Consider the following 25967-nt stretch of genomic DNA (forward strand, 5'->3'; position numbering starts at 1 on the left):
CTACCCCTGACACTACCCCTGACGCCACCCCTGACACTACCCCTGACACTACTCCTGAGACTACCCCTGACACTACCCCTGACACTACCCCTGACACTACTCCTGAGACTACCCCTGACACTACCCCTGACGCTACCCCTGACGCTACCCCTGACACTACCCCTGACGCTACCCCTGACACTACCCCTGACACTACCCCTGACACTACTCCCCTGACACTACCCCTGACACTACCCCTGACACTACCCCTGACACTACCCCTGACACTACCCCTGACACTACCCCTGACACTAACCCCTGACACTACCCCTGACACTTCCACCGCTACCCCTGACACTACCCCTGACGCCACCCCTGACACTACCCCTGACACTTCCACCGCTACCCCTGACACTACCCCTGACACTACCCCTGAGACTAGCCCTGAGACTACCCCTGACACTACTCCTGACACTACTCCTGAGACTACCCTTGACGCTACCCCTGACACTACCCCTGACACTTCCACCGCTACCCCTGACACTACCCCTGACACTACCCCTGACACTACCCCTGACACTTCCACCACTACCCCTGACACTACCCCTGACACTACCCCTGACACTACCCCTGAGACTACCCCTGACACTACCCCTGACACTACTCCTGAGACTACCCCTGACACTTCCACCACTACCCCTGACACTACCCCTGACACTACCCCTGAGACTACCCCTGACACTACTCCTGACACTACTCCTGAGACTACCCTTGACGCTACCCCTGACACTACCCCTGACACTACCCCTGACGCCACCCCTGAGACTACCCCTGAGACTACCCCTGACACTACCCCCGACACAAACCCTGACGCTACTCTCCTGACACTACCCCTGACACTACCCCTGACACTACCCCTGACACTACCACCGCTACCCCTGACACTACCCCTGACGCCACCCCTGACACTACCCCTGAGACTACCCCTGACACTACCCCTGACACTTCCACCGCTACCCCTGACACTACCCCTGACACTACTCCTGACGCTACCCCTGACGCTACCCCTGACGCTACCCCTGACGCTACCCCTGACGCTACCCCTGACGCTACCCCTGACACTACTCCTGACGCTACCCCTGACGCTACCCCTGACGCTACCCCTGACACTACTCCCCTGACGCTACCCCTGACGCTACCCCTGAAGCCACCCCTGACGCCACCCCTGACGCTACCCCTGACGCTACCCCTGACGCTACCCCTGACGCCACCCCTGACACCACCCCTGACACCACCCCTGACACTACCCCTGACACTACCCCTGACACTACCCCTGACACTACCCCTGACACTACCCCTGACGCTACCCCTGACACCACCCCTGACGCTACCCCTGACGTTACCCCTGACACTACCCCTGACACTACTCCCCTGACACTACCCTTGACGCTACCCCTGACACTACCCCTGACACTACCCCTGACGCTACCCCTGACGCTACCCCTGACACAACCCCTGACACTACCCCTGACACAACCCCCGACACTACTCCCGACACTACCCGACACTACCCCTGACGCTACCCCTGACACTACCCCTGACACTACTCCCCTGACGCTACCCCTCACACTACCCCTGACACTACTCCCCTGACGCTACCCCTGACACAACCCCTGACGCTACCCCGGACGCTTCTCCCGAACCTTGTGACACCGATGCCGCTCCCGCCACCACCGCCACCACCGCCACCACCGCCACTACTGTAGCGGAGGTGCCAACGACAGCACCTCGACTCCCCCCGCCTCCGCCATCTGCTGCTGCTGCTCCGTCGTCCCACCACTCCCTCCTCCTCCTCCGCCGGCGTTGGCGCCGCCACCGGCGCCGGCGCCGGCACCGGCACCACCACCACCACCGCCGCCTCCTCGTAGGATGGCACCGGCGGCGCTGCAGTGCGGACGAGGGCCCGGCTCGGGCGTGTAGGTGAAGGTGAGGCTCGTGGCATAGATGACGCCGTCACTGCGCACGAGCGTCACGGGGACCTGAACCGGCTGCCTCACCCAGCGCCAGCCCTCGCGGAAGGCCGAGATGTCGGGCACCACGCACAGCATGCTCTCAGCACAGCTGGTGGGGAGAGGGAGAGACACACACACAGACACAGCTGGTGAGAGAGAGAGAGACACACACACAGACACAGCTGGTGAGAGAGAGAGAGACACACACACAGACACAGCATGCTCTCAGCACAGCTGGTGAGAGAGAGAGAGACACACAGACACAGACACAGCTGGTGAGAGAGAGAGAGACACAGACACAGCATGCTCTCAGCACAGCTGGTGGGGAGAGGGAGAGACACACACACAGACACAGACACAGCTGGTGAGAGAGAGAGACACAGCATGCTCTCAGCACAGCTGGTGAGAGAGAGAGAGACACAGACACAGCATGCTGTCAGCACAGCTGGTGGGGAGAGGGAGACACACACACAGACACAGCTGGTGAGAGAGAGGGAGACACAGACACAGCATGCTCTCAGCACAGCTGGTGGGGAGAGGGAGAGACACACACACAGACACAGACACAGCTGGTGAGAGAGAGAGACACAGACACAGCATGCTCTCAGCACAGCTGGTGGGGAGAGGGAGACACACACACAGACACAGCTGGTGAGAGAGAGGGAGACACAGACACAGCATGCTCTCAGCACAGCTGGTGAGAGAGACACAGACACAGCATGCTGTCAGCACAGCTGGTGGGGAGAGAGAGAGACAGCATGCTGTCAGCACAGCTGGTGGGGAGAGAGACACAGACACAGCATGCTGTCAGCACAGCTGGTGGGGAGAGAGAGACAGACACAGCATGCTGTCAGCACAGCTGGTGGTGAGAGAGACACAGCATGCTCTCAGCACAGCTGGTGAGAGAGACACAGACACAGCATGCTGTCAGCACAGCTGGTGGTGAGACAGACACAGCATGCTGTCAGCACAGCTGGTGGGGAGAGAGGGAGACACAGCATGCTGTCAGCACAGCTGGTGGGGAGAGAGACACAGACACAGCATGCTGTCAGCACAGCTGGTGGGGAGAGAGAGAGAGACACAGCATGCTGTCAGCACAGCTGGTGGTGAGAGACACAGACACAGCATGCTGTCAGCACAGCTGGTGGTGAGAGAGAGAGAGACACACACAGCATGCTGTCAGCACAGCTGGTGGTGAGAGACACAGAGACAGCATGCTGTCAGCACAGCTGGTGGAGAGAGAGAGACACACACCAACAGCATGCTGTCAGCACAGCTGGTGGAGAGAGAGAGAGAGACAGACACAGCATGCTGTCAGCACAGCTGGTGGTGAGAGAGACACAGACACAGCATGCTGTCAGCACAGCTGGTGGGGAGAGAGAGACACAGACACAGCATGCCCTCAGCACAGCTGGTGGTGAGAGTGAGACAGACACAGCATGCTGTCAGCACAGCTGGTGGGGAGAGAGAGACACAGCATGCTGTCAGCACAGCTGGTGGAGAGAGACAGACAGACACAGCATGCTGTCAGCACAGCTGGTGGGGAGAGAGAGACACAGCATGCTGTCAGCACAGCTGGTGAGAGAGAGACACAGACACAGCATGCTGTCAGCACAGCTGGTGGAGAGAGAGAGACACAGCATGCCCTCAGCACAGCTGGTGGGGAGAGAGAGAGACACAGACACAGCATGCTGTCAGCACAGCTGGTGGGGAGAGAGAGAGACACAGCATGCTGTCAGCACAGCTGGTGGTGAGAGAGAGACACAGCATGCTGTCAGCACAGCTGGTGGGGAGAGAGAGAGACACAGCATGCTGTCAGCACAGCTGGTGGGGAGAGGGAGAGACACAGACACAGCATGCTGTCAGCACAGCTGGTGGGGAGAGAGACACAGACAGCATGCTGTCAGCACAGCTGGTGGGGAGAGAGAGAGACACAGACACAGCATGCTCTCAGCACAGCTGGTGGTGAGAGAGAGAGACACAGACACAGACACAGCTGGTGAGAGAGAGAGACACAGACACAGCATGCTGTCAGCACAGCTGGTGGAGAGAGAGAGAGAGACACAGCATGCTATCAACACAGCTGGTGGTGAGAGAGAGAGAGACACAGCATGCTGTCAGCACAGCTGGTGGTGAGAGAGACAGACACAGACACAGCATGCTGTCAGCACAGCTGGTGGGGAGAGAGAGAGAGAGACACAGCATGCTGTCAGCACAGCTGGTGGGGAGAGACAGACACAGCATGCTGTCAGCACAGCTGGTGAGAGAGAGACACAGCATGCTGTCAGCACAGCTGGTGGGGAGAGAGAGACACAGACACAGCATGCCCTCAGCACAGCTGGTGGTGAGAGGGAGAGACAGACACAGCATGCTGTCAGCACAGCTGGTGGTGAGAGAGAGACGCAGACACAGCATGCCCTCAGCACAGCTGGTGGTGAGAGGGAGAGACAGACACAGCATGCTGTCAGCACAGCTGGTGGTGAGAGAGAGACACAGACACAGCATGCCCTCAGCACAGCTGGTGGTGAGAGGGAGAGACAGACACAGCATGCTGTCAGCACAGCTGGTGGTGAGAGAGAGACGCAGACACAGCATGCCCTCAGCACAGCTGGTGGTGAGAGGGAGAGACAGACACAGCATGCTGTCAGCACAGCTGGTGGTGAGAGAGAGACACAGACACAGCATGCCCTCAGCACAGCTGGTGGTGAGAGGGAGAGACAGACACAGCATGCTCTCAGCACAGCTGGTGGGGAGAGAGAGACACAGACACAGCATGCTGTCAGCACAGCTGGTGAGAGAGAGAGAGACACAGACACAGCATGCTGTCAGCACAGCTGGTGGTGAGAGAGAGACACAGACACAGCATGCTGTCAGCACAGCTGGTGGTGAGAGAGACACAGACACAGCATGCTCTCAGCACAGCTGGTGGGGAGAGAGAGAGAGAGACACAGCATGCTGTCAGCACAGCTGGTGAGAGAGAGAGAGACACAGACACAGCATGCTGTCAGCACAGCTGGTGGTGAGAGAGACACAGACACAGCATGCTCTCAGCACAGCTGGTGGGGAGAGAGAGAGAGACACAGCATGCTGTCAGCACAGCTGGTGGGGAGAGAGAGACACAGCATGCTGTCAGCACAGCTGGTGGGGAGAGAGAGAGAGACTCTCAGCACAGCTGGTGGGGAGAGAGAGACACAGCATGCTGTCAGCACAGCTGGTGAGAGAGAGAGAGAGAGACACAGCATGCTGTCAGCACAGCTGGTGAGAGACAGACACAGCATGCTGTCAGCACAGCTGGTGGGGAGAGAGACACAGACACAGCATGCTGTCAGCACAGTTGGTGGGGAGAGAGAGAGAGACACAGCATGCTGTCAGCACAGCTGGTGGACAGAGAGACAAAGACACAGCATGCTGTCAGCACAGCTGGTGGGGAGAGAGACACAGCATGCTGTCAGCACAGCTGGTGAGAGAGAGAGAGACACAGACACAGCATGCTGTCAGCACAGCTGGTGAGAGAGACACAGACACAGCATGCTGTCAGCACAGCTGGTGGGGAGAGAGAGAGACACACACACAGACACAGCATGCTGTCAGCACAGCTGGTGGTGAGAGAGAGACACAGCATGCTGTCAGCACAGCTGGTGGGGAGAGAGAGAGACACAGACACAGCATGCTGTCAGCACAGCTGGTGGGGAGAGAGAGACAGACACAGCATGCTGTCAGCACAGCTGGTGGGGAGAGAGAGAGACAGACACAGCATGCCCTCAGCACAGCTGGTGGTGACAGTGAGACAGACACAGCATGCTGTCAGCACAGCTGGTGGGGAGAGAGAGACACAGACACAGCATGCTGTCAGCACAGCTGGTGGGGAGAGAGAGAGACAGACACAGCATGCTGTCAGCACAGCTGGTGGTGAGAGAAAGACAGACACAGCATGCTGTCAGCACAGCTGGTGGGGAGAGAGAGAGACAGACACAGCATGCTGTCAGCACAGCTGGTGATGAGAGAGAGACACAGACACAGCATGCTGTCAGCACAGCTGGTGGTGAGAGAGAGACACAGCATGCTGTCAGCACAGCTGGTGGGGAGAGAGAGACACAGACACAGCATGCTGTCAGCACAGCTGGTGGTGAGAGACAGACACAGCATGCTCTCAGCACAGCTGGTGGGGAGAGAGACACAGACACAGCATGCTGTCAGCACAGCTGGTGGGGAGAGAGAGACACAGACACAGCATGCTGTCAGCACAGCTGGTGGTGAGAGAGAGAGACACAAACAGCATGCCCTCAGCACAGCTGGTAGTGAGAGAGAGAGAGACACGCACACACACAGTATGCTGTCAGCACAGCTGGTGGTGAGAGAGAGACACAGACACAGCATGCTGTCAGCACAGCTGGTGGTGAGAGAGAGAGACACACAGACACAGCATGCTGTCAGCACAGCTGGTGGTGAGAGAGAGACACAGACACAGCATGCTGTCAGCACAGCTGGTGGAGAGAGAGACACAGACACAGCATGCTGTCAGCACAGCTGGTGAGAGAGAGAGACACAGACACAGCATGCTGTCAGCACAGCGACGCTCACAACAACGAGCGGAGCGCCGGGTGGCTAAAGCACAGCAAGTTGGCACAGTAGGGGGCACAGGTGGTGCATCAAGCCAGTCATCTCAATCATCTCAGTCAGTCGACCCGTGGCACCTGCTGGGTCTGCCCAGTGACCTCCTGCCAGCGGGCGTTCGACACTTCACGTGGCCTCAACGTGCACATGGCCTGGCACAAGCGTCGTGGTGACGTCACCGCCACTTAGTGGCGAATGACGGTTGTTGTTGTTGTTGTTGTATGTGTGAGTGTGCATCTGTGTGATTGTATGTTTGTCTGTGTGTGTATCTGTGTGTGTGGGGAGCGGTGGGTGTAGTGGTTAGCACTACGCTGCGCTACGAACCCAGCGAACCGAGTTCCATTCCGGCTCACGGCCAACACCGTCAGTGACGATTATCTGAACCGGTCCCTGGGCCTCCCCTAGGTCGACTCAGCCTCAATAAGGTACCTGGTGCGGTGTGTAGTAAACATCGCCACTGGGGAGACAAAGGCGGCCGGGCGTGGTGCTGGCCACCCACCCCCTCGTGTACCGTTCTGGGTTTTGTAGCTGCTGCTCGCTAACAGCACTTGCCCCGACAGTCTGTTAAGGCTACACGGGGGGGTCTTTGTGTATCTGGTGAGTGTATATACAGTGAGGGAAAAAAAGTATTTGATCCCCTGCTGATTTTGTACGTTTGCCCACTGACAAAGAAATGATCAGTCTATAATTTTAATGGTAGGTTTATTTGAACAGTGAGAGACAGAATAACAACAACAAAATACAGAAAAACGCATGTCAAAAATGTTATAAATTGATTTGCATTTTAAAGAGGGAAATAAGTATTTGACCCCCTCTCAATCAGAAAGATTTCTGGCTCCCAGGTGTCTTTTATACAGGTAACGAGCTGAGATTAGGAGCACACTCTTAAAGGGAGTGCTCCTAATCTCAGCTTGTTACCTGTATAAAAGACACCTGTCCACAGAAGCAATCAATCAATCAGATTCCAAACTCTCCACCATGGCCAAGACCAAAGAGCTCTCCAAGGATGTCAGGGACAAGATTGTAGACCTACACAAGGCTGGAATGGGCTACAAGACCATTGCCAAGCAGCTTGGTGAGAAGGTGACAACAGTTGGTGCGATTATTCGCACCAACTTTGTGGGCGTGCGTGTGCGTGCGTGCGTGCGTGTGTCTGCATGTCCGCGTGTGCGTGTCCGTGCGTGAGTGCGTGTCTGTGCGTCTGCATGTGTGCGTGCGTGTCCGTGTATGTGTGCGTGTCCGTGAGTGCGTGTCTGTGCATCTGCATGTATCCGTGCGTGTCCGTGTGTCTGCATGTGTGCGTGTCCGTGCGTGTGTGTGCGTGCGTGCGTGTCTGTGCGTCTGCATGTGTTCGTGCGTGTCTGTGCGTCTGCATGTGCGTGTCTGTGCGTGTCCGTGCGTGTCTGTGCGTCTGCATGTGTGCGTGTGTGCGCGAGATTACCGGTACATGGTCTCGGCCTCCACATCTCCAAACCAGACCCTGAGGTTGGGCGTGAAATTCTGTCCGGTAAGTTCCAGCATCGCCACGTCACCGCCTCCATTCAGCTGGAGACACGGGGGGACACGGGGACCCAGTCACGGGGAGACACGGGGAAACACGGGGAGACACGGGGACATGGTCACGGGGAGACACGGGGAGACACGAGGACATGATCACGGGGAGACACGGTCACGGGGAGACACGGAGACACGGTCACGGAGAGACACGGGGAGACACGGGAGGACACGGTCACGGGGAGACACGGGGAGACACGGGGACACAGTCACGGGGAGACACGGGGACACGGTCACGGGGAGACACGGGGAGACACGGGGACACGGCCACGGGGAGACACGGGGACACGGGAGACACGGGTACACGGGGACACAGAGACACAGTCACGGAGATACACGGGGAAACGGGGACACAGAGACACGGTCACGGAGAGACACGGAGACACGGTCACGGAGAGACACGGGGACACGGGGAGACACGGGGAGACACGGGGACACAGGGACATGATCTCGGGGAGACACGGTCACGGGGAGACACGGTCACGGGGAGACACGGTCACGGGGAGACACGGTCACGGGGGCATGATCACAGGGAGACACGGGGAGACACGGGGACACGGTCACGGGGAGACACGGTCACGGGGAGACACGGGGAGACACGGGGAGACACGGGGAGACACGGTCACGGGGAGACACGGGGAGACACGGTCACGGGGAGACACGGGGAGACACGGAGACACGAGGAGACACGGAGACACCCGGCTGGTAACCTGTCCTAGCAACTCTAGATGTGAAGCTTTCGTGACTGCAAGGATCCATACTCTTTTGTTCTATTCGGTAAAGTCACGTTGGGTGAAAGTCAGGTAGGGTGACTTTACCTACGTGACTGTCCTAGCAACCCCCGTCGCCCCGGTGACCCCCATCGCCCCGGTGACCCCCGGTGACCCCCGGTGACCCTCCGGTGACCCCCGGTGACCCCCGTGAGCACCTGCAGGCTCTCGACGACGGGCACGGGTGTGACGGGCGCGCTGACGGGCCCCATGCCCTCGTAGAAGGTGTACTCCGCCTTGTCCGTGCTGATGATGGTCCACGAGGCACCGTCGTTGATCATCTCCTTGTTCAGCTCCTTGGGGCACGGCGTCGCCTGGGGGACACGGCGGGGGTGGCGGTGGTGGTGGTGGACATGGCGGGGGGGGGTGGGGGTGAGACACGGGTGGGGGTGGGGGTGAGACACGGAGACGTGATGGATGGTCACTGTCTGTGTGCGTCTCTCTCTGTATCTATGTACTTGTGTACCTGTGTGTGTGTCTGTGTGTGTGTCTGTGTGTGTCTGTGTGTGTGTCTGTGTGTGTGTCTGTGTGTGTGTCTGTGTGTGTGTCTGTGTGTGTGTCTGTGTGTGTGTGTGTCTGTGTGTGTGTCTGTGTGTGTACCTGTGTGTGTATCTGTGTGTGTATCTGTGTGTGTCTGTGTGTGTGTGTCTGTGTGTATCAATGTGTATCTGTGTGTATCTGTGTGTGTATGTGTGTGTATCTGTGTGTGTGTCTGTGTGTGTATCTGTGTGTGTATCTGTGTGTGTGTCTGTGTGTGTCTGTGTGTGTGTGTCTGTGTGTATCTGTGTGTGTGTATCTGTGTGTCTGTGTGTGTGTCTGTGTGTGTGTCTGTGTGTGTGTCTGTGTATGTGTCTGTGTGTCTGTGTGTGTGTCTGTGTGTGTCTGTGTGTATCTGTGTGTGTGTCTGTGTGTGTCTGTGTGTGTCTGTGTGTGTCTGTGTGTGTATCTGTGTGTATCTGTGTGTCTGTGTGTGTGTCTGTGTGTATCTGTGTGTGCCTCTGTGTATCTGTGTGTATCTGTGTGTGTGTCTGTGTGTGTCTGTGTGTATGTATGTGTGTGTGTGTATCTGTGTGTGTGTATCTGTGTTTGTATCTGTGTGTATCTGTGTGTGTATCTGTGTGTGTGTATCTGTGTGTGTATCTGTGTGTGTGTATCTGTTTGTATCTGTTTGTGTGTATCTGTGTGTGTGTATCTATGTGTGTGTATCTGTGTGTGTATCTGTGTGTGTATCTGTGTGTATCTGTGTGTGCCTGTGTGTATCTGTGTGTATCTGTGTGTATCTGTGTGTGTCTGTGTGTATCTGTGTGTGTGTCTGTGTGTATCTGTGTGTGCCTCTGTGTATCTGTGTGTATCTGTGTGTGTCTGTGTGTGTATCTGTGTGTGTATCTGTGTGTGTCTCTGTGTATCTGTGTGTATCTGTGTGTATCTGTGTGTATCTGTGTGTATCTGTGCGTGTCTATGCTTGTGTCTGTGTGTATCTGTGTGTATCTGTGTGTGTCTGTGTGTGTATGTGCGTGTCTGTGTGTATCAATGTGTATCTGTGTGTGTCTGTGTGTATCTGTGCGTGTCTGTGTGTATCAATGTGTATCTGTGTGTATCTGTGTGTATCAATGTGTATCTGTGTGTGTCTGTGTGTATCTGTGTGTGTGTCTGTGTGTATCAATGTGTATCTGTGTGTGTCTGTGTGTATCAATGTGTATCTGTGTGTATCTGTGTGTGTCTGTGTGTGTATGTGCATGTCTGTGTGTATCAATGTGTGTCTGTGTGTATCTGTGTGTATCTGTGTGTGTCTGTGTGTATCAATGTGTATCTGTGTGTGTCTGTGTGTATCTGTGTGTATCTGTGTGTGTATGTGTGTATCTGTGTGTGTATGTGTGTGTATCTGTGTGTGTCTGTGTGTGTATGTATCTGTGTGTGTCTGTGTGTGTATGTGTGTGTATCTGTGTGTGTGTATCTGTGTGTGTCTGTGTGTGTATGTGCGTGTCTGTGTGTATCAATGTGTATCTGTGTGTATCTGTGTGTGTCTGTGTGTATCAATGTGTGTCTGTGTGTATCTGTGCGTGTCTGTGTGTATCTGTGTGTATCAATGTGTATCTGTGTGTATCTGTGTGTATCTGTGTGTGTCTGTATGTATGTGCGTGTCTGTGTGTATCTGTGTGTGTATGTGCGTGTCTGTGTGTATCTGTGTGTATCAATGTGTATCTGTGTGTATCTGTGTGTGTCTGTGCGTATCTGTGTGTATCAATGTGTATCAATGTGTATCTGTGTGTGTCTGTGTGTGTATGTGCGTGTCTGTGTGTATCTGTGTGTATCAATGTGTATCTGTGTGTATCAATGTGTATATGTGTGTATCAATGTGTATCTGTGTGTGTCTGTGTGTGTCTGTGCGTATCTGTGTGTGTCTGTGTGTGTATGTGCGTGTCTGTGTGTATCAATGTGTATTTGTGCGTGTCTGTGTGTATCTGTGTGTGTCTGTGTGTGTATGTGTGTGTGTCTGTGTGTGTCTGTGTGTGTGTGTATCCTCACCTGGAACTGGATGATGCACTCCTGAGACAGAGGTACATGCGCTCCGTGTGTGTGTACCTGTGTATCTGTGTGTGTGTGTATCTGTGTGTGTGTCTGTGTGTTTGTCTGTGTGTGTCTGTGTGTGTATCTGTGTGTGTGTCTGTGTGTCTGTGTGTGTCTGTGTGCGTCTGTGTGTGTGTCTGTGTGTTTGTCTGTGTGGGTCTGTGTGTGTATCTGCGTGTGTGTCTGTGTGTCTGTGTGTGTCTGTGTGTGTGTCTGCGTGTGTGTGTACCTGTGTATCTGTGTGTATCTGTGTGTGTGTCTGTATGTGTCTGTGTGTGTGTCTGTATGTGTCTGTGTGTGTATCTGTGTGTGTCTGTGTGTCTGTGTGTCTGTGTGTGTGTCTGTTTGTGTACCTGTGTGTGTATCTGTGTGTGTGTCTGTGTGTGTCTGTGTGTGTGTCTGTGTGTGTGTGTACCTGTGTATCTGTGTGTTTGTCTGTGTGTGTCTGTGTATCTGTGCGTCTGTGTGTGTCTGTGTGTGTGTCTGTGTGTACCTGTGTATCTGTGTGTATCTGTGTGTGTATCTGTGTGTGTGTCTGTGTGTGTGTCTGTGTGTGTGTGTGTGTACCTGTGCATCTGTGTGTATCTGTGTGTGTGTATCTGTGTGTATCTGTGTGTGTATCTGTGTGTGTGTGTGTACCTGTGTATCTGTGTGTGTATCTGTGTGTGTGTCTGTGTGTATGTATCTGTATCTGTGTGCGTGTCTGTGTCTGTGTGTGTCTGTGTCTGTGTGTGTGTCTGTGTGTGTGTCTGTGTGTGTGTCTGTGTGTTTGTCTGTGTATGTGTCTGTCTGTGTGTCTGTGTGTGTGTATCTGTGTGTGTATCTGTGTGTGTCTGTGTGTGTGTCTGTGTGTGTGTCTGTGTGTGTGTGTGTATCTGTGTGTCTGTCTGTGTGTGTGTATCTGTGTGTGTATCTGTGTGTGTGTCTGTGTGTGTGTACCTGTGTATCTGTGTGTGTATCTGTGTGTGTATCTGTGTGTGTGTATCTGTGTGTGTGTATCTGTGTGTGTATCTGTGTGTGTATCTGTGTGTGTGTACCTGTGTGTGTGTATCTGTGTGTGTGTATCTGTGTGTGTGTATCTGTGTGTGTATCTGTGTGTGTGTGTCTGTGTGTGTGTATCTGTGTGTGTGTGTCTGTGTGTGTCTGTGTCTGTGTGTGTGTCTGTGTGTGTGTCTGTGTGTCCGGCAAAACAACCCCCTACCTCCTCGCGGTGCCGGACGGGCAACTCTGTCGTGGACAGCGCTGTGGGGGGAGATCCAATTTTGATTGGCTCCTCCCCTCATGGCATATGTGTCCACCACAGGGGCTAAACGGGGGCTCTGGACGGGTGCGAGGGGCTGGTAACCCCTCCACCTTCAATTAATTACCACGAAACTACGAATTAAACTGAAATATGTAACAACTAAGCTTGTGCCGGAGGCCCCGGGGGGCCAGGCGTCTATGACGTCTCCTGGCCAAACCCCAATTGGCGGAGCCAGGAGATTGAATACCTACCCTCGGGGCTACTCCAGAAACAACGAAAAGTCACTACGGTTGGCCACGTGGAATGTTCGAACGCTCACTGCAGAGGAGAGGCTGCCACTCCTCTGTCGGGAGCTGGACCGGTACCGCCTGGATCTATGCGGCATTCAGGAGGTCCGGTGGACCGGCTCTGGCTCCTGCCACCATGAGGGGTGGACAGTCCTCTACTCGGGGCAGCAGACCGCCAAACAACAGGGTGTGGGTCTTCTTTTGAACAAAAGAATGAAGGGGGCGTGGGAGCGTGGCGGTGAGGTGTGGGAAGCTGTAAGCCCCAGGCTACTTTGGGCTCGCCTTCCCATCAACCGGAGGCGAGGAATGGTGGTCGTGGTTACTTATGCCCCCACCGAAGATGAACATCCGTGGAGGGATGCAGGCAAAGCCGATGAGTCAGATGCCTTCTATGACCTCCTGTCACAGGTGCTGGCTAAAGTGGCCCCTCGGGATAGAGTCATCATGTTGGGTGACTTCAATGCCCGAGTTGGTCATGATACTGGCACCTGGTCTGGAGTGATTGGAGGGCATGGGCCAGATCAGCTCAATAACAACGGTAGGAGGCTGCTAGATTTTTGTGCAGCCCATGGGCTTGTAATTACCAACACGCTGTTCCGGCATCGGCGCATCCACACAACATCATGGATGCATGCCGGGTCCAAGCAAGAACATCTGCTGGACTACATAGTGACGGACCAGCGAATGCGAGCCCATGTCCTTGACACCAGGACCTACCGTGGAGCTGATCTGCCCTCTGACCATCGACTAGTCATCTGTAAGATGCGCCGGCCATTCTTCCACTCCGGTGGTGGGTGTACACCCAGGACACCATTCCAACCTAAAGTGGCCTGGTCTCAGTTATCTGATGAAAGTTGCAAGCGAGAATTTCATCATCGCTTGCGGCTGGGATTGGTATCGTCCCCGACTCCTCCTGATGTCGAGGGTAAATGGGCGAGGTTTAGGACTGTGACTCATGCAGCTGCAATGGCTGCTTTGGGTACGCGGTCCAGACCTCCCCAGACACCCTGGATGACAGAGGAGTTGTTCACGATGGTTGAGAAAAAGCGACAGGCCCACTGTCATCGGCTACAGAATCCCACGTCAGAGAATGAGGAGGCTTACCGCAGCCTTCGCTCGGAGGTTCGGAGAGCCGTGAGGCGCTGCAAGGATGGGTGGTGGTCGCGGGTTGCTGAGGAGATGGAGTCTGCCTCAGTGGCCCGTGATCACAAATCTCTATTTAACTCCATCAAAAAAGTAACCTGCAGCGCCACACCTATTACCATCATTAGGGGAAAAAACGGTGATCCAATTTCCGACCCCCAGGAACAGGTTCGCAGATTTGCTGAGCATTTCTGTGAGGTCCTGGGGGAGGGAAAATCCCTCAGCCAGGAAAACATCGTGGCACAAAGTGAGGATGACCCTGCTGAGGCTGCGGTGCCTCAAATATTGGATGAAGTCACCCCCTGTGAGTGGCTGGCTGAGGTGCCATCTGCTGAGGAAGTATTGAAGGCGATACGGAGTCTGAGACCAGGAAAGGCAGCGGGCAGAGATGATCTCCCAAGCGAAATGCTGAGGGAGGGTGGCGTTTGTGCACAGACTGCCCTATATGACATCATAACAACAGTCTGGACCACTGGACGGGTTCCGCAGGATTGGAAGGATGCCCTGGTGGTCCCCCTTTTTAAGAAGGGGGACCGCACAGACTGTAACAACTACAGGGGCATCTCACTCCTCAGTGTGCCGGGAAAGGTCCTGGCAAGGATTATTCAGCATCGCCTTGCCAGGCACGCTGAGGAGAGGCTTGCGGAGCCCCAATGTGGTTTCAGGAAAGGGCGGTCCTGCACAGATGCCATATTTTCTGTCCGTCTGCTACAGCAGAGGTGTAGGGAATTCCAACAAGACCTACATCTCTGCTTTATTGACCTGGTCAAGGCCTATGATACCATCAGTAGGCCTGGGCTCTGGGTCGTTCTTCGTGCTTTTGGAGTACCTGACCCTCTGCTCACGATCATTAAGGACCTTCATGATGGTGAGCGGGCCCGGGTAAAACTACGTGGCCGGGAGTCAGAGCCATTCCCTGTACACCTTGGGGTGCGACAGGGATGTCCTCTGGCTCCCACATTATTTAACATCTATTTTGACCACGTAGTTCGTGAAGCCTTCAATAGCTGTACCGGGGGAATCTCCATATGGTACAGATATAATGGGAGGCTAATCGATGCCCGGGTGCGGTCAAGGGATGGCTCCCTATTGCTCAACCACGTTATGTATGCTGATGACTTGGTAATAGCTGCTCAGTCAGAGGAGGAGTTGGAGACGCTGCTGCTGAGACTGGAGCGTGCCACTAAGAGGTGGGGCCTTACCATCAGCCCCACCAAAACTAAGCACCTGCCTGGGTATTTTGTACCATCGGACACTCCACCACCACAACTCCCAATCGGTGATGGGGCAGTTGTGGAGAGAGTGGAGAGTTTCCCATACCTGGGCAGTGTGCTTATGACTGGCTCCAGTTTAACAGCAGAGGTCTCACTCCGAATCAGTCGAGCGGCAATATCTTTTCATCGGTTGCGTAACGCTGTGTGGAAGCTACCTGGTCTGTCGCTCCGCACTAAACTTCAGGTCTTCTCGGCCACGGTCATTCCCTCCCTTCTCTACGCTTGCGAAACGTGGACCCCCCTAATGGAACATCTTCGCCGGTTAGAAACATTTAGGCTGGCCTGCCTACGATCCATCCTGGGTTTAACCAGACTGGATTGTGTGAGGAGCTCACAAATCCTTGAAAGATCTGGGCAGGGTCCCATCGGTGAGCTCCTCCGGCAGGCAAGGCTGCGATGGCTGGGTCATGTAGCCCGCATGCCCAGCCACCGCATGCCGAAACAGCTTTTGTTTGGCCGGATTGAGGGGGCTAAGCGGGCGCGGCACGGGCTAGAGAAGAGATGGAGTGATGTGGTACAGGAGGACGTGGAGCTGAGTGGACTTGCCGATGACTGGTACCAGCGGTGTCAAGATCGGCCTCTGTGGAGGAGGCTCGTGAAGGATGCTACTGGGCAGTTGGAGGCAGTCGCCCTCCAACAACAACGGAGGGCGGAGGAGCGACGCTCACAACAGCGAGCGGAGCGCCGGGTGGCTAAAGCACAGCAGGTTGGCACAGTAGGGGGCACAGGTGGTGCATCAGCCAGTCATCTCAGTCAGTCGACCCGTGGCACCTGGGTCTGCCCCGTGACCTCCTGCCAGCGGGCGTTCGACACTTCACGTGGCCTCAGGGTGCACATAGCCTGGCACAAGCGTCGTGGTGACGTCACCGCCACTTAGTGGCGAATGGCGGTTGTTGTTGTTGTTGTTGTCTGTGTGTCTGTGTGTGTCTGTGTGGGGAGCGGTAGTGTAGCAGTTAGCGCGCTGCGCTATGAACCTGGCAACCCGGGTTCGATTCCTGCTCACGGCCAACACCAGTGACGATTATCTGAACCGGTCCCGGGCCTCCCCTAGGTCGACTCAGCCTCAAATGAGTACCTGGTGCGGTGGATAAAAACATTGCCACTAGGGAGACAAAGGCGGTCGGGCGTGGTGCTGGCCACCCACCCCCTCGTGTACCGTTCCGGCCTTCATAGGTGCTCGCTAACAGCACTTGCCCCTACAGTCTGTTAAGGCTATTTGGGGGATCTTTGTCTTTGTTACCTTTGTGTCTGTGTGTCTGTGTGTATGTGTCTGTGTGTGTGTGTGTCTGTGTGTGTGTGTCTGTGTGTGTGTCTGTGTGTGTGTATCTGTGTGTCTCTCTGTGTGTGTGTTTGTGTGTGTGTCATAACAGGTTTAACAGCAGAGGTCTCACTCGGAATCAGTCGAGCGGCATTATCTTTTCATCGGTTGCGTAACGCTGTGTGGAAGCTACCTGGTCTGTCGCTCCGCACTAAGCTTCAGGTCTTCTCGGCCACGGTCATTCCCTCCCTTCTCTATGCTTGGGAAACGTAGACCCCCGATTGGAACATCTTCGCCGGTTAGAAACATTTAAGCTGGCCTGCCTACGATCAATCCTGGGTTTAACCGGGCTGGATTGTGTGAGGAGCTCACAAATCCTCGAAAGATCTGGACAAAGTCCATTGGTGAGCTCTTCCGGCGGGCAAGGCTGCATTGGCTGGGCCATGTAGCCCGCATGCCCAATCACCGCATGCCCAAACAGCTTTTGTTCGGCCGGATAGAGGGGGCTAAACGGGCACGGCATGGGCTAGAGAAGAGATGGAGTGATGTGGTACAGGAGGACGTGGAGCTGAGCGGACTTGCCGATGACTGGTACCAGCGGTGTCAAGATCGGCCTCTGTGGAGGAGGCTCGTGAAGGACGCTGCTACTGGGCAGGTGGAGGCAGTCGCCCTCCAACAACAACGGAGGGCGGAGGAACGACGCTCACAACAACGAGCGGAGCGCCGGGTGGCTAAGGCACAGCGGGTTGGCACAGTAGGGGGCACAGGTGGTGCATCAGCCAGTCATCTCAGTCAGTCGACCCGTGGCACCTGCTGGGTCTGCCCCGTGACTTCCTGCCGGCGGGCGTTCGACACTTCACGTGGCCTCAAGGTGCACATAGCCTGGCACAAGCGTCGTGGTGACGTCACCGCCACTTAGTGGCGAATGATGGTTGTTGTTGTTGTTGTGTGTGTCTGTGTGCATCAATGTGTGTGTGTGTACTCACCTGGAACTGGATGATGCGCTCCTGAGAGAGACACAGGTACATGCGCTCCGTGTCCTTCAGGTAAAAGGCACACTTGTGCAGCTGGGACACCGGGTCATCCGCATCCAACAGCGCTGTCTGCTTGTCCACCTTTCGGATTATCTGTCCGGGACACGTGGACACACACACATGGGGACACACACACGTGGGAACACACACAGACACACACACGCGCGGGGACACACACACAGGGTTACACACACACGTGGACACACACAGACACACACACACACACACGGGGTTACACACACGCGGGGACACACACACACGCGGACACACACACACATGGGAACACACACACGTGGACACACACAGACACACACACACGGGGACACACACACACATGGGAACACACACACGTGGACACACACAGACACACACACACACGCGGGGACACACACACGCGGGGTTACACACACGCGGGGACACACACGGGCACACACACACGCGGACACACACACACACACGCGGACACACACACACACGGACACACACACACACACACGCGGACACACACGGACACACACGGACACACACACACACAGGGGGAGACACATGGATGGGGAGCGGTGGGTGTAGTGGTTAGCGCTACGCCGCGCTCCAAACCCGGCGACCTGGGTTCGATTCCCGCTCACGGCCAACGCCGGTGACGATTATCTGAACCAGTCCTGGGCCTCCCCTAGGTAGACTCAACCACAAATGAGTACCTGGTGCGGTGTGTAAACATCGCCACCGGGGAGACAAAGGCGGCCGGGCGTGGTGCTGACCACCCACCCCCCTCGTGTACCACAGCGGCGGCCATCACAGGTGCTGCTCGCTAACAGCACTTGCCACAACAGTCTGTTAAGGTTACATGGGGGATCTTTATCTTTGTGTGTGTGTGTGTAGGTGTGTCTGTCTGTGTGTCTGTGAGTGTGTGTGACTGTGTGTGAGTATGTGTGAGTGTGTAGGTGTGTGTCTGTGTGTCTGTGAGTGTGTGTACGTGTGAGTGTGTGTGTGTACGTGTGAGTGTGTGTAGGTGTGTCTGTCTGTGAGCGTGTGTGACTGTGTGTGAGTGTGTGTACGTGTGTGTGTGTAGATGTGTCTGTCTGTGTGTCTGTGTGTGTACGTGTGTGTGTGTACGTGTGAGTGTGTGTGTAGGTGTGTCTGTCTGTGTGTCTGTGAGTGTGTGTGACTGGTACATTTGTATTCGTGGTTTCGTGGTAAAAATGTTGAAGGTGGAGGGGTTACCAGCCCCTCGCACCCGTCCAGAGCCCCCGTTTAGCCACTGTGGTGGTCACAGACGCCATGAGAGGAGAGGCCAATCGGAATTGGCCCTCCCCCCACAGCACTGTCCACGACAGAGTTTCCCGTCCGGTACCGCGAGGAGGTAGGGGGTTGTTGTGCCGAAACGTGGACCCCCCTAATGGAACATCTTCGCCGGTTAAAAACATTTAGGCTGGCCTGCCTACGATCCATCCTGGGTTTAACCACGCTGGATTGTGTGAGGAGCTCACAAATCCTTGAAAGATCTGGGCAAGGTCCCATCGGTGAGCTCCTCCGGCAGACAAGGCTGCATTGGCTGGACCATGTAGCCCGCATGCCCAGCCAGCGCATGCCGAAAAAGCTTTTGTTCGGCCGGATGGAGGGGGCTAAACGGGCGCGGCACGGGCTAGAGAAGAAACGGAGTGACGTGGTACGGGAGGACGTGGAGCTGAGTGGACTTGCCGATGACCGGTACCAGCGGTGTCAAGATCGGCCTCTGTGGAGGAGGCTCGTGAAGGACGCTACTGGGCAGTTGGAGGCAGTCGCCATCCAACAACGGAGGGCGGAGGAGCGATGCTCACAACAAGCGGAGCGCCGGGTGGCTAAAGCACAGCAGGTTGGCACAGTAGGGGGCACAGGTGGTGCATCAGCCAGTCATCTCAGTCAGTCGACCCGTGGCACCTGGGTCTGCCCCGTGACCTCCTGCCAGCGGGCGTTCGACACTTCACGTGGCCTCAAGGTGCACATGGCCTGGCACAAGCGTCGTGGTGATGTCACTGCCACTTAGTGGCGAATGGCGGTTGTGGTTGTTGTTGTTGTACGTGTGAGTGTAAGTGTAAGTGTGTGAGTGTGTGAGTGTGTGTGAGTGTGTGAGTGTGTGTACGTGTGAGCGTGTGAGTGTGTGAGTGTGTGTACGTGTGTGTGACTGTGTGTGAGTGTGTGTGTGTAGGTGTGTCTGTGAGTGTGTGTGACTGTGTGTGAGTGTGTGTGTGTACGTGTGAGTGTGTGAGTGTGTGTACGTGTGAGTGTGAGTGTGTGTACGTGTGAGTGTGTGAGTGTGTGTACGTGTGTACGTGTGTGACTGTGTGTGACTGTGTGCGAGTGTGTGTACGTGTGTGACTGTGTGTGTGACTGTGTGTGTACGTGTGTGAGTGTGTGTGACTGTGTGTGTACGTGTGTGACTGTGTGTGACTGTGTGTGTACGTGTGTGACTGTGTGTGTGTGTGTGACTGTGTGTGTACGTGTGTGAGTGTGTGTACGTGTGAGTGTGTGTGACTGTGTGTGCACGTGTGTGACTGTGTGTGTGTGACTGTGTGTGTACGTGTGTGAGTGTGTGTGACTGTGTGCGAGTGTGTGTGACTGTGTGCGAGTGTGTGTACGTGTGTGACTGTGTGTGTGACTGTGTGTGCACGTGTGTGAGTGTGTGAGTGTGTACGTGTGTACGTGTGTGAGTGTGTGTACGTGTGTGACTGTGTGAGTGTGTACGTGTGTGAGTGTGTGTACGTGTGTGTGTGTGTGACTGTGTGTGCACGTGTGTGAGTGTGTGTGTGAGTGTGTGTGTGACTGTGTGTGCACGTGTGTACGTGTGTGAGTGTGTGTACGTGTGTGAGTGTGTGTACGTGTGTGTACGTGTGTGACTGTGTGTGTGTGTGTGACTGTGTGTGTACGTGTGTGAGTGTGTGTACGTGTGAGTGTGTGTGACTGTGTGTGCACGTGTGTGACTGTGTGTGTGTGACTGTGTGTGTACGTGTGTGAGTGTGTGTGACTGTGTGCGAGTGTGTGTGACTGTGTGCGAGTGTGTGTGACTGTGTGCGAGTGTGTGTACGTGTGTGACTGTGTGTGTGACTGTGTGTGCACGTGTGTGAGTGTGTGTGTACGTGTGTGTGTGTGTGTGTGACTGTGTGTGCACGTGTGTGAGTGTGTGTACGTGTGTGACTGTGTGTGCACGTGTGAGTGTGTGTACGTGTGTGACTGTGTGTGCACGTGTGTGAGTGTGTGTGTACCAGGCGAGGTAACGCCATGCCCGTCACTGAGCAGACCAGCTTCACCGTCTGCCCGTAGTGGATGTATCCGTCACGCACCGTGAACTCCTCACCCTCCGACTCTTCGTCGTCCACTGCACCACGGACGAAACACAGACAAAGGTCCCCCGTGTAGCCTCTAACAGCGCTGTAGGGGCAAGTGCTGCTGGTAGTAGCGAGTAGCAGCAGCAGCAGTGCCTATGAAGGTAGACGCAGACAAAGGTCCCCCGTGTAGCCTCTAGCAGGCTGTAGGAGCAAGTGCTGTTGGTAGTAGCGAGTAGCAGCAGCAGTGTCTATGAAGGTAGCCACAGACAAAGGTCCCCCGTGTAGCCTCTAGCAGGCTGTAGGGGCAAGTGCTGTTGGTAGTAGCGAGTAGCAGCAGCAGCGTCTATGAAGGTAGACGCAGACAAAGGTCCCCCGTGTAGCCTCTAGCAGGCTGTAGGGGCAAGTGCTGTTAGTAGCGAGTAGCAACAGCAGCGTCTATGAAGGTAGACACAGACAAAGGTCCCCCGTGTAGCCTCTAACAGCGCTGTAGGGGCAAGTGCTGCTGGTAGTAGCGAGTAGCAGCAGCAGCAGCGCCTATGAAGGTAGACGCAGACAAAGGTCCCCCGTGTAGCCTCTAGCAGGCTGTAGGGGCAAGTGCTGTTAGTAGCGAGTAGCAACAGCAGCGCCTATGAAGGTAGACACAGACAAAGGTCCCCCGTGTAGCCTCTAACAGCGCTGTAGGGGCAAGTGCTGCTGGTAGTAGCGAGTAGCAGCAGCAGCAGCGTCTATGAAGGTAGACGCAGACAAAGGTCCCCCGTGTAGCCTCTAACAGCGCTGTAGGGGCAAGTGCTGTTGGTAGTAGCGAGTAGCAGCAGCAGCGTCTATGAAGGTAGACACAAAGGTCCTCCGTGTAGCCTCTAGCAGGCTGTAGGGGCAAGTGCTGTTAGTAGCGAGTAGCAGCAGCAGCGCCTATGAAGGTAGACACAGACAAAGGTCCCCCGTGTAGCCTCTAGCAGGCTGTAGGGGCAAGTGCTGTTGGTAGTAGCGAGTAGCAGCAGCAGTGCCTATGAAGGTAGACACAGACAAAGGTCCCCCGTGTAGCCTCTAGCAGGCTGTAGGGGCAAGTGCTGTTGGTAGTAGCGAGTAGCAGCAGCAGTGCCTATGAAGGTAGACACAGACAAAGGTCCCCCGTGTAGCCTCTAGCAGGCTGTAGGGGCAAGTGCTGTTAGTAGCGAGTAGCAACAGCAGCGCCTATGAAGGTAGACACAGACAAAGGTCCCCCGTGTAGCCTCTAACAGCGCTGTAGGGGCAAGTGCTGTTGGTAGTAGCGAGTAGCAGCAGCAGCGTCTATGAAGGTAGACACAGACAAAGGTCCTCCGTGTAGCCTCTAGCAGGCTGTAGGGGCAAGTGCTGTTAGTAGCGAGTAGCAGCAGCAGCGCCTATGAAGGTAGACACAGACAAAGGTCCCCCGTGTAGCCTCTAGCAGGCTGTAGGGGCAAGTGGTGTTAGTAGCGAGTAGCAGCAGCAGCGCCTATGAAGGTAGACACAGACAAAGGTCCCCCGTGTAGCCTCTAGCAGGCTGTAGGGGCAAGTGGTGTTAGTAGCGAGTAGCAGCAGCAGTGTCTATGAAGGTAGACACAGACAAAGGTCCCCCGTGTAGCCTCTAGCAGGCTGAAGGGGCAAGTGTTGCTCGTAGCAGCAGTAGCAGCGCCTACAAAGGCCAGCACTGTGTGGTACATGAGAGATGGGTGAGTGGGCAAGTGAGTGGGTGAGTGAGTGAGTGGGTGAGTGGGTGGGTGAATGAGTGGGTGAGTGTATGGGTGTGTAGATAAGTGGGTGAGTGAGTGGATGAGTGTATGGGTGAGTGAGTGTGTGAGTGAGTGGGTGAGTAGGAGGGTGAGTGGGTGGGTGGGTGAGTGAGTGGGTGAGTGAGTGGGTGAGTGTATGAGTATGTGGGTGAGTAAGTGGGTAGGAGAGTGGGTGAGTGGGTAAGTGGGTGAGTGTATGGGTGAGTAAGTGGGTGAGTGGGTGAGTAGGAGGGTGAGTGGGTGGGTGGGTGAGTGAGTGGGTCAGTGAGTGGGTGAGTGTATGAGTATGTGGGTGAGTAAGTGGGTAGGAGAGTGGGTGAGTGGGTAAGTGGGTGAGTGTATGGGTGAGTAAGTGGGTGAGTGAGTGAGTAGGTAAGTGAGCGAGTGACACGGGCTGGAGTAGAGACGGAGCTGATGGGTGAGTGAGTGGGTGGGTGAATGGGTGGGTGAGTGAGTGAGTGGGTGAGTGGTTGAGTGAGTGGGTGAGTGAGTGGATGAGTGGGTGGGTGGGTGAGTGGGTGAGTGGGTGGTTGGGTGGGTGAGTGAGTGAGCGAGTGACACGGGCTAGAGAAGAGACGGAGTGACGTGGCACAGGAGGACGTGGAGCTGAGTGGACTTGCCGATGAGCGCTACAAGCGGTGCCAAGATCGGCCTCCGTGGAGGAGGCTCGTGAAGGACGCTGCTGCTACTGCTGCTGCTGCTACTGGGCAGTGCCAGGCTAGGTGCACCTTGAAGCTACTGGGGGCAGTGCCAGGCTAGGTGCACCTTGAGGCTACTCGGGCAGCTGGAGGCAGTCGACCCTCCAGCAACGACAACGACAACAACAACATAGGGCGGAGGAGCGACGCTCACAACAACGAGCCGAGCGCCGGGCGGATAAAACGCAAGCGAGCTGGAAACAGTGGTGGTGGTGGCGGTGGTGGCCACAGAACCGAGGTCGATTGACCTCTGTTGCCCTTCCCCTCCCCACCTTCCTCCTCCTCCCCACCAACCCACCCACCAACCCACCCACCAACCCACCCACCCCCCCCACTTACACAGGTGGATGTAGAACGCCCCCCATTGTTGGGAGCTGGCATGGAAGTTTCCACCCTCGACGTGAAGGTAGCGCGTGCTCACTGTCTGCGAACGCAGACGGTTGAACAGCGCCACCTTGGTGCCCGACGCTATGCACACTGCACACGCAGAGACACCGCGGGGTGAGAGACACGCACACACACAAGGGGGGAGGACGCGACGCTAGGCACACTGCACACGCAGAGACACCGCGGGGAGAGACACGGAGAGACACGGAGAGACACACACGGAGAGACACACACGTAGACATGACGCTATGCACACTGCACACGCAGAGACACCGCGGGGTGAGAGACACGCACACACACAAGGGGGGAGGACGCGACGCTAGGCACACTGCACACGCAGAGACACCGCGGGGTGAGAGACACGCACACACAAGGGGGGAGACACACACATAGACATGACGCTATGCACACTGCACACGCAGAGACACCGCGGGGTGAGAGACGCACACACGGGGAGACACGACGCTATGCACACTGCACACGCAGAGACACCGCGGGGTGAGAGACACGCACACACACAAGGGGGGAGGACGCGACGCTAGGCACACTGCACACGCAGAGACACCGCGGGGTGAGAGACACGCGCACACACAAGGGGGGAGGACGCGACGCTAGGCACACTGCACACGCAGAGACACCGCGGGGTGAGAGACACGCACACACACAAGGGGGGAGACGCGACGCTATGCACACTGCACACGCAGAGACACCGCGGGGTGAGAGACACGCGCACACACAAGGGGGGAGACGCGACGCTATGCACACTGCACACGCAGAGACACCGCGGGGAGACACACGGAGAGACACGGAGAGACACACACGGAGAGACACACACAGAGACACGACGCTAGGCACACTGCACACGCAGAGACACCGCGGGGTGAGAGACGCACACACGGGGAGACACACGGGGAGACACACACATAGACACGACGCTAGGCACACTGCACACGCAGAGACACCGCGGGGTGAGAGACGCGCACACACACAAGGGGGGAGACGCGACGCTAGGCACACTGCACACGCAGAGACACCGCGGGGTGAGAGACACGCACACACAAGGGGGGAGACGCGACGCTAGGCACACTGCACACGCAGAGACACCGCGGGGTGAGAGACACGCACACACACAAGGGGGGAGACGCGACGCTATGCACACTGCACACGCAGAGACACCGCGGGGTGAGAGACACGCACACACACAAGGGGGGAGACGCGACACTAGGCACACTGCACACGCAGAGACACCGCGGGGTGAGAGACGCACACACGGGGAGACACACGGGGAGACACACACGTAGACACGACGCTAGGCACACTGCACACGCAGAGACACCGCGGGGTGAGAGACACGCACACACAAGGGGGGAGACGCGACGCTAGGCACACGCAGACACCGCGGGGTGAGAGACACGCACACACAAGGGGGGAGACGCGACGCTAGGCACACTGCACATGCAGAGACACCGCGGGGAGACACACGGGGAGACACACACGAAGAGACACACGGAGAGAAACACAGAGACACGACGCTATGCACACTGCACACGCAGAGACACCGCGGGGAGAGACACACACGGGGAGACACGACGCTAGGCACACTGCACACGCAGAGACACCGCGGGGAGACACACAGGGAGACACGACGCTAGGCACACTGCACACGCAGAGACACCGCGGGGAGACACACGGAGAGACACACGGAGAGACACACACAGAGACACGACGCTATGCACACTGCACACGCAGAGACACCGCGGGGAGACACACGGAGAGACACGACGCTAGGCACACTGCACACGCAGAGACACCGCGGGGAGACACACGGGGAGACACACGGAGAGACACACCGAGAGACACACGGAGACACACGGAGAGACACACGGAGAGACACACACACAGAGACACGGAGCCACTGCTACCCACAGACTCAACACTGCCCATAGACTCAACACTGCCCATAGACTCAACACTGCACCATAGACTCAACACTGCACCATAGACTCAACACTGCACCATAGACTCAACACTGCACCATAGACACAACACTGCACCATAGACTCAACACTGCCCATAGACTCAACACTGCACCATAG

The 25967-nt window shown here is 56.1% G+C and overlaps 1 protein-coding gene across 2 annotated transcripts in view; it reads right to left on the bottom strand.

Moving 5' to 3' along the window:
- Positions 1–1588: 1588 nt before the first annotated feature.
- The window catches only part of LOC116958353 (suppressor of hairless protein homolog), a 38814-nt gene continuing 14435 nt past the window's right edge, over positions 1589–25967 (bottom strand). Inside the window, exons 5-10 of one of the 2 annotated variants that reach the window (XM_076056479.1) lie at positions 23824–23961; positions 20976–21088; positions 17689–17829; positions 9088–9243; positions 8047–8150; positions 1589–2100 (exon numbers count right to left, since the gene is read on the bottom strand). In XM_076056479.1, coding sequence (XP_075912594.1) covers positions 1737–2100; positions 8047–8150; positions 9088–9243; positions 17689–17829; positions 20976–21088; positions 23824–23961 — 1016 coding nt within the window. In that variant the 3' untranslated portion in view covers positions 1589–1736. The remainder of the gene's footprint in view (positions 2101–8046; positions 8151–9087; positions 9244–17688; positions 17830–20975; positions 21089–23823; positions 23962–25967) is intronic. The other variant, XM_076056480.1, reaches the window with a different exon arrangement.

This window comes from Petromyzon marinus, chromosome 76 (assembly GCF_048934315.1).
Source record: "Petromyzon marinus isolate PM22_M1 ecotype Great Lakes invasive population chromosome 76, UKy_Petmar_22M1.pri1.0, whole genome shotgun sequence".
Taxonomy (NCBI): Eukaryota; Metazoa; Chordata; class Hyperoartia; order Petromyzontiformes; family Petromyzontidae; genus Petromyzon; species Petromyzon marinus.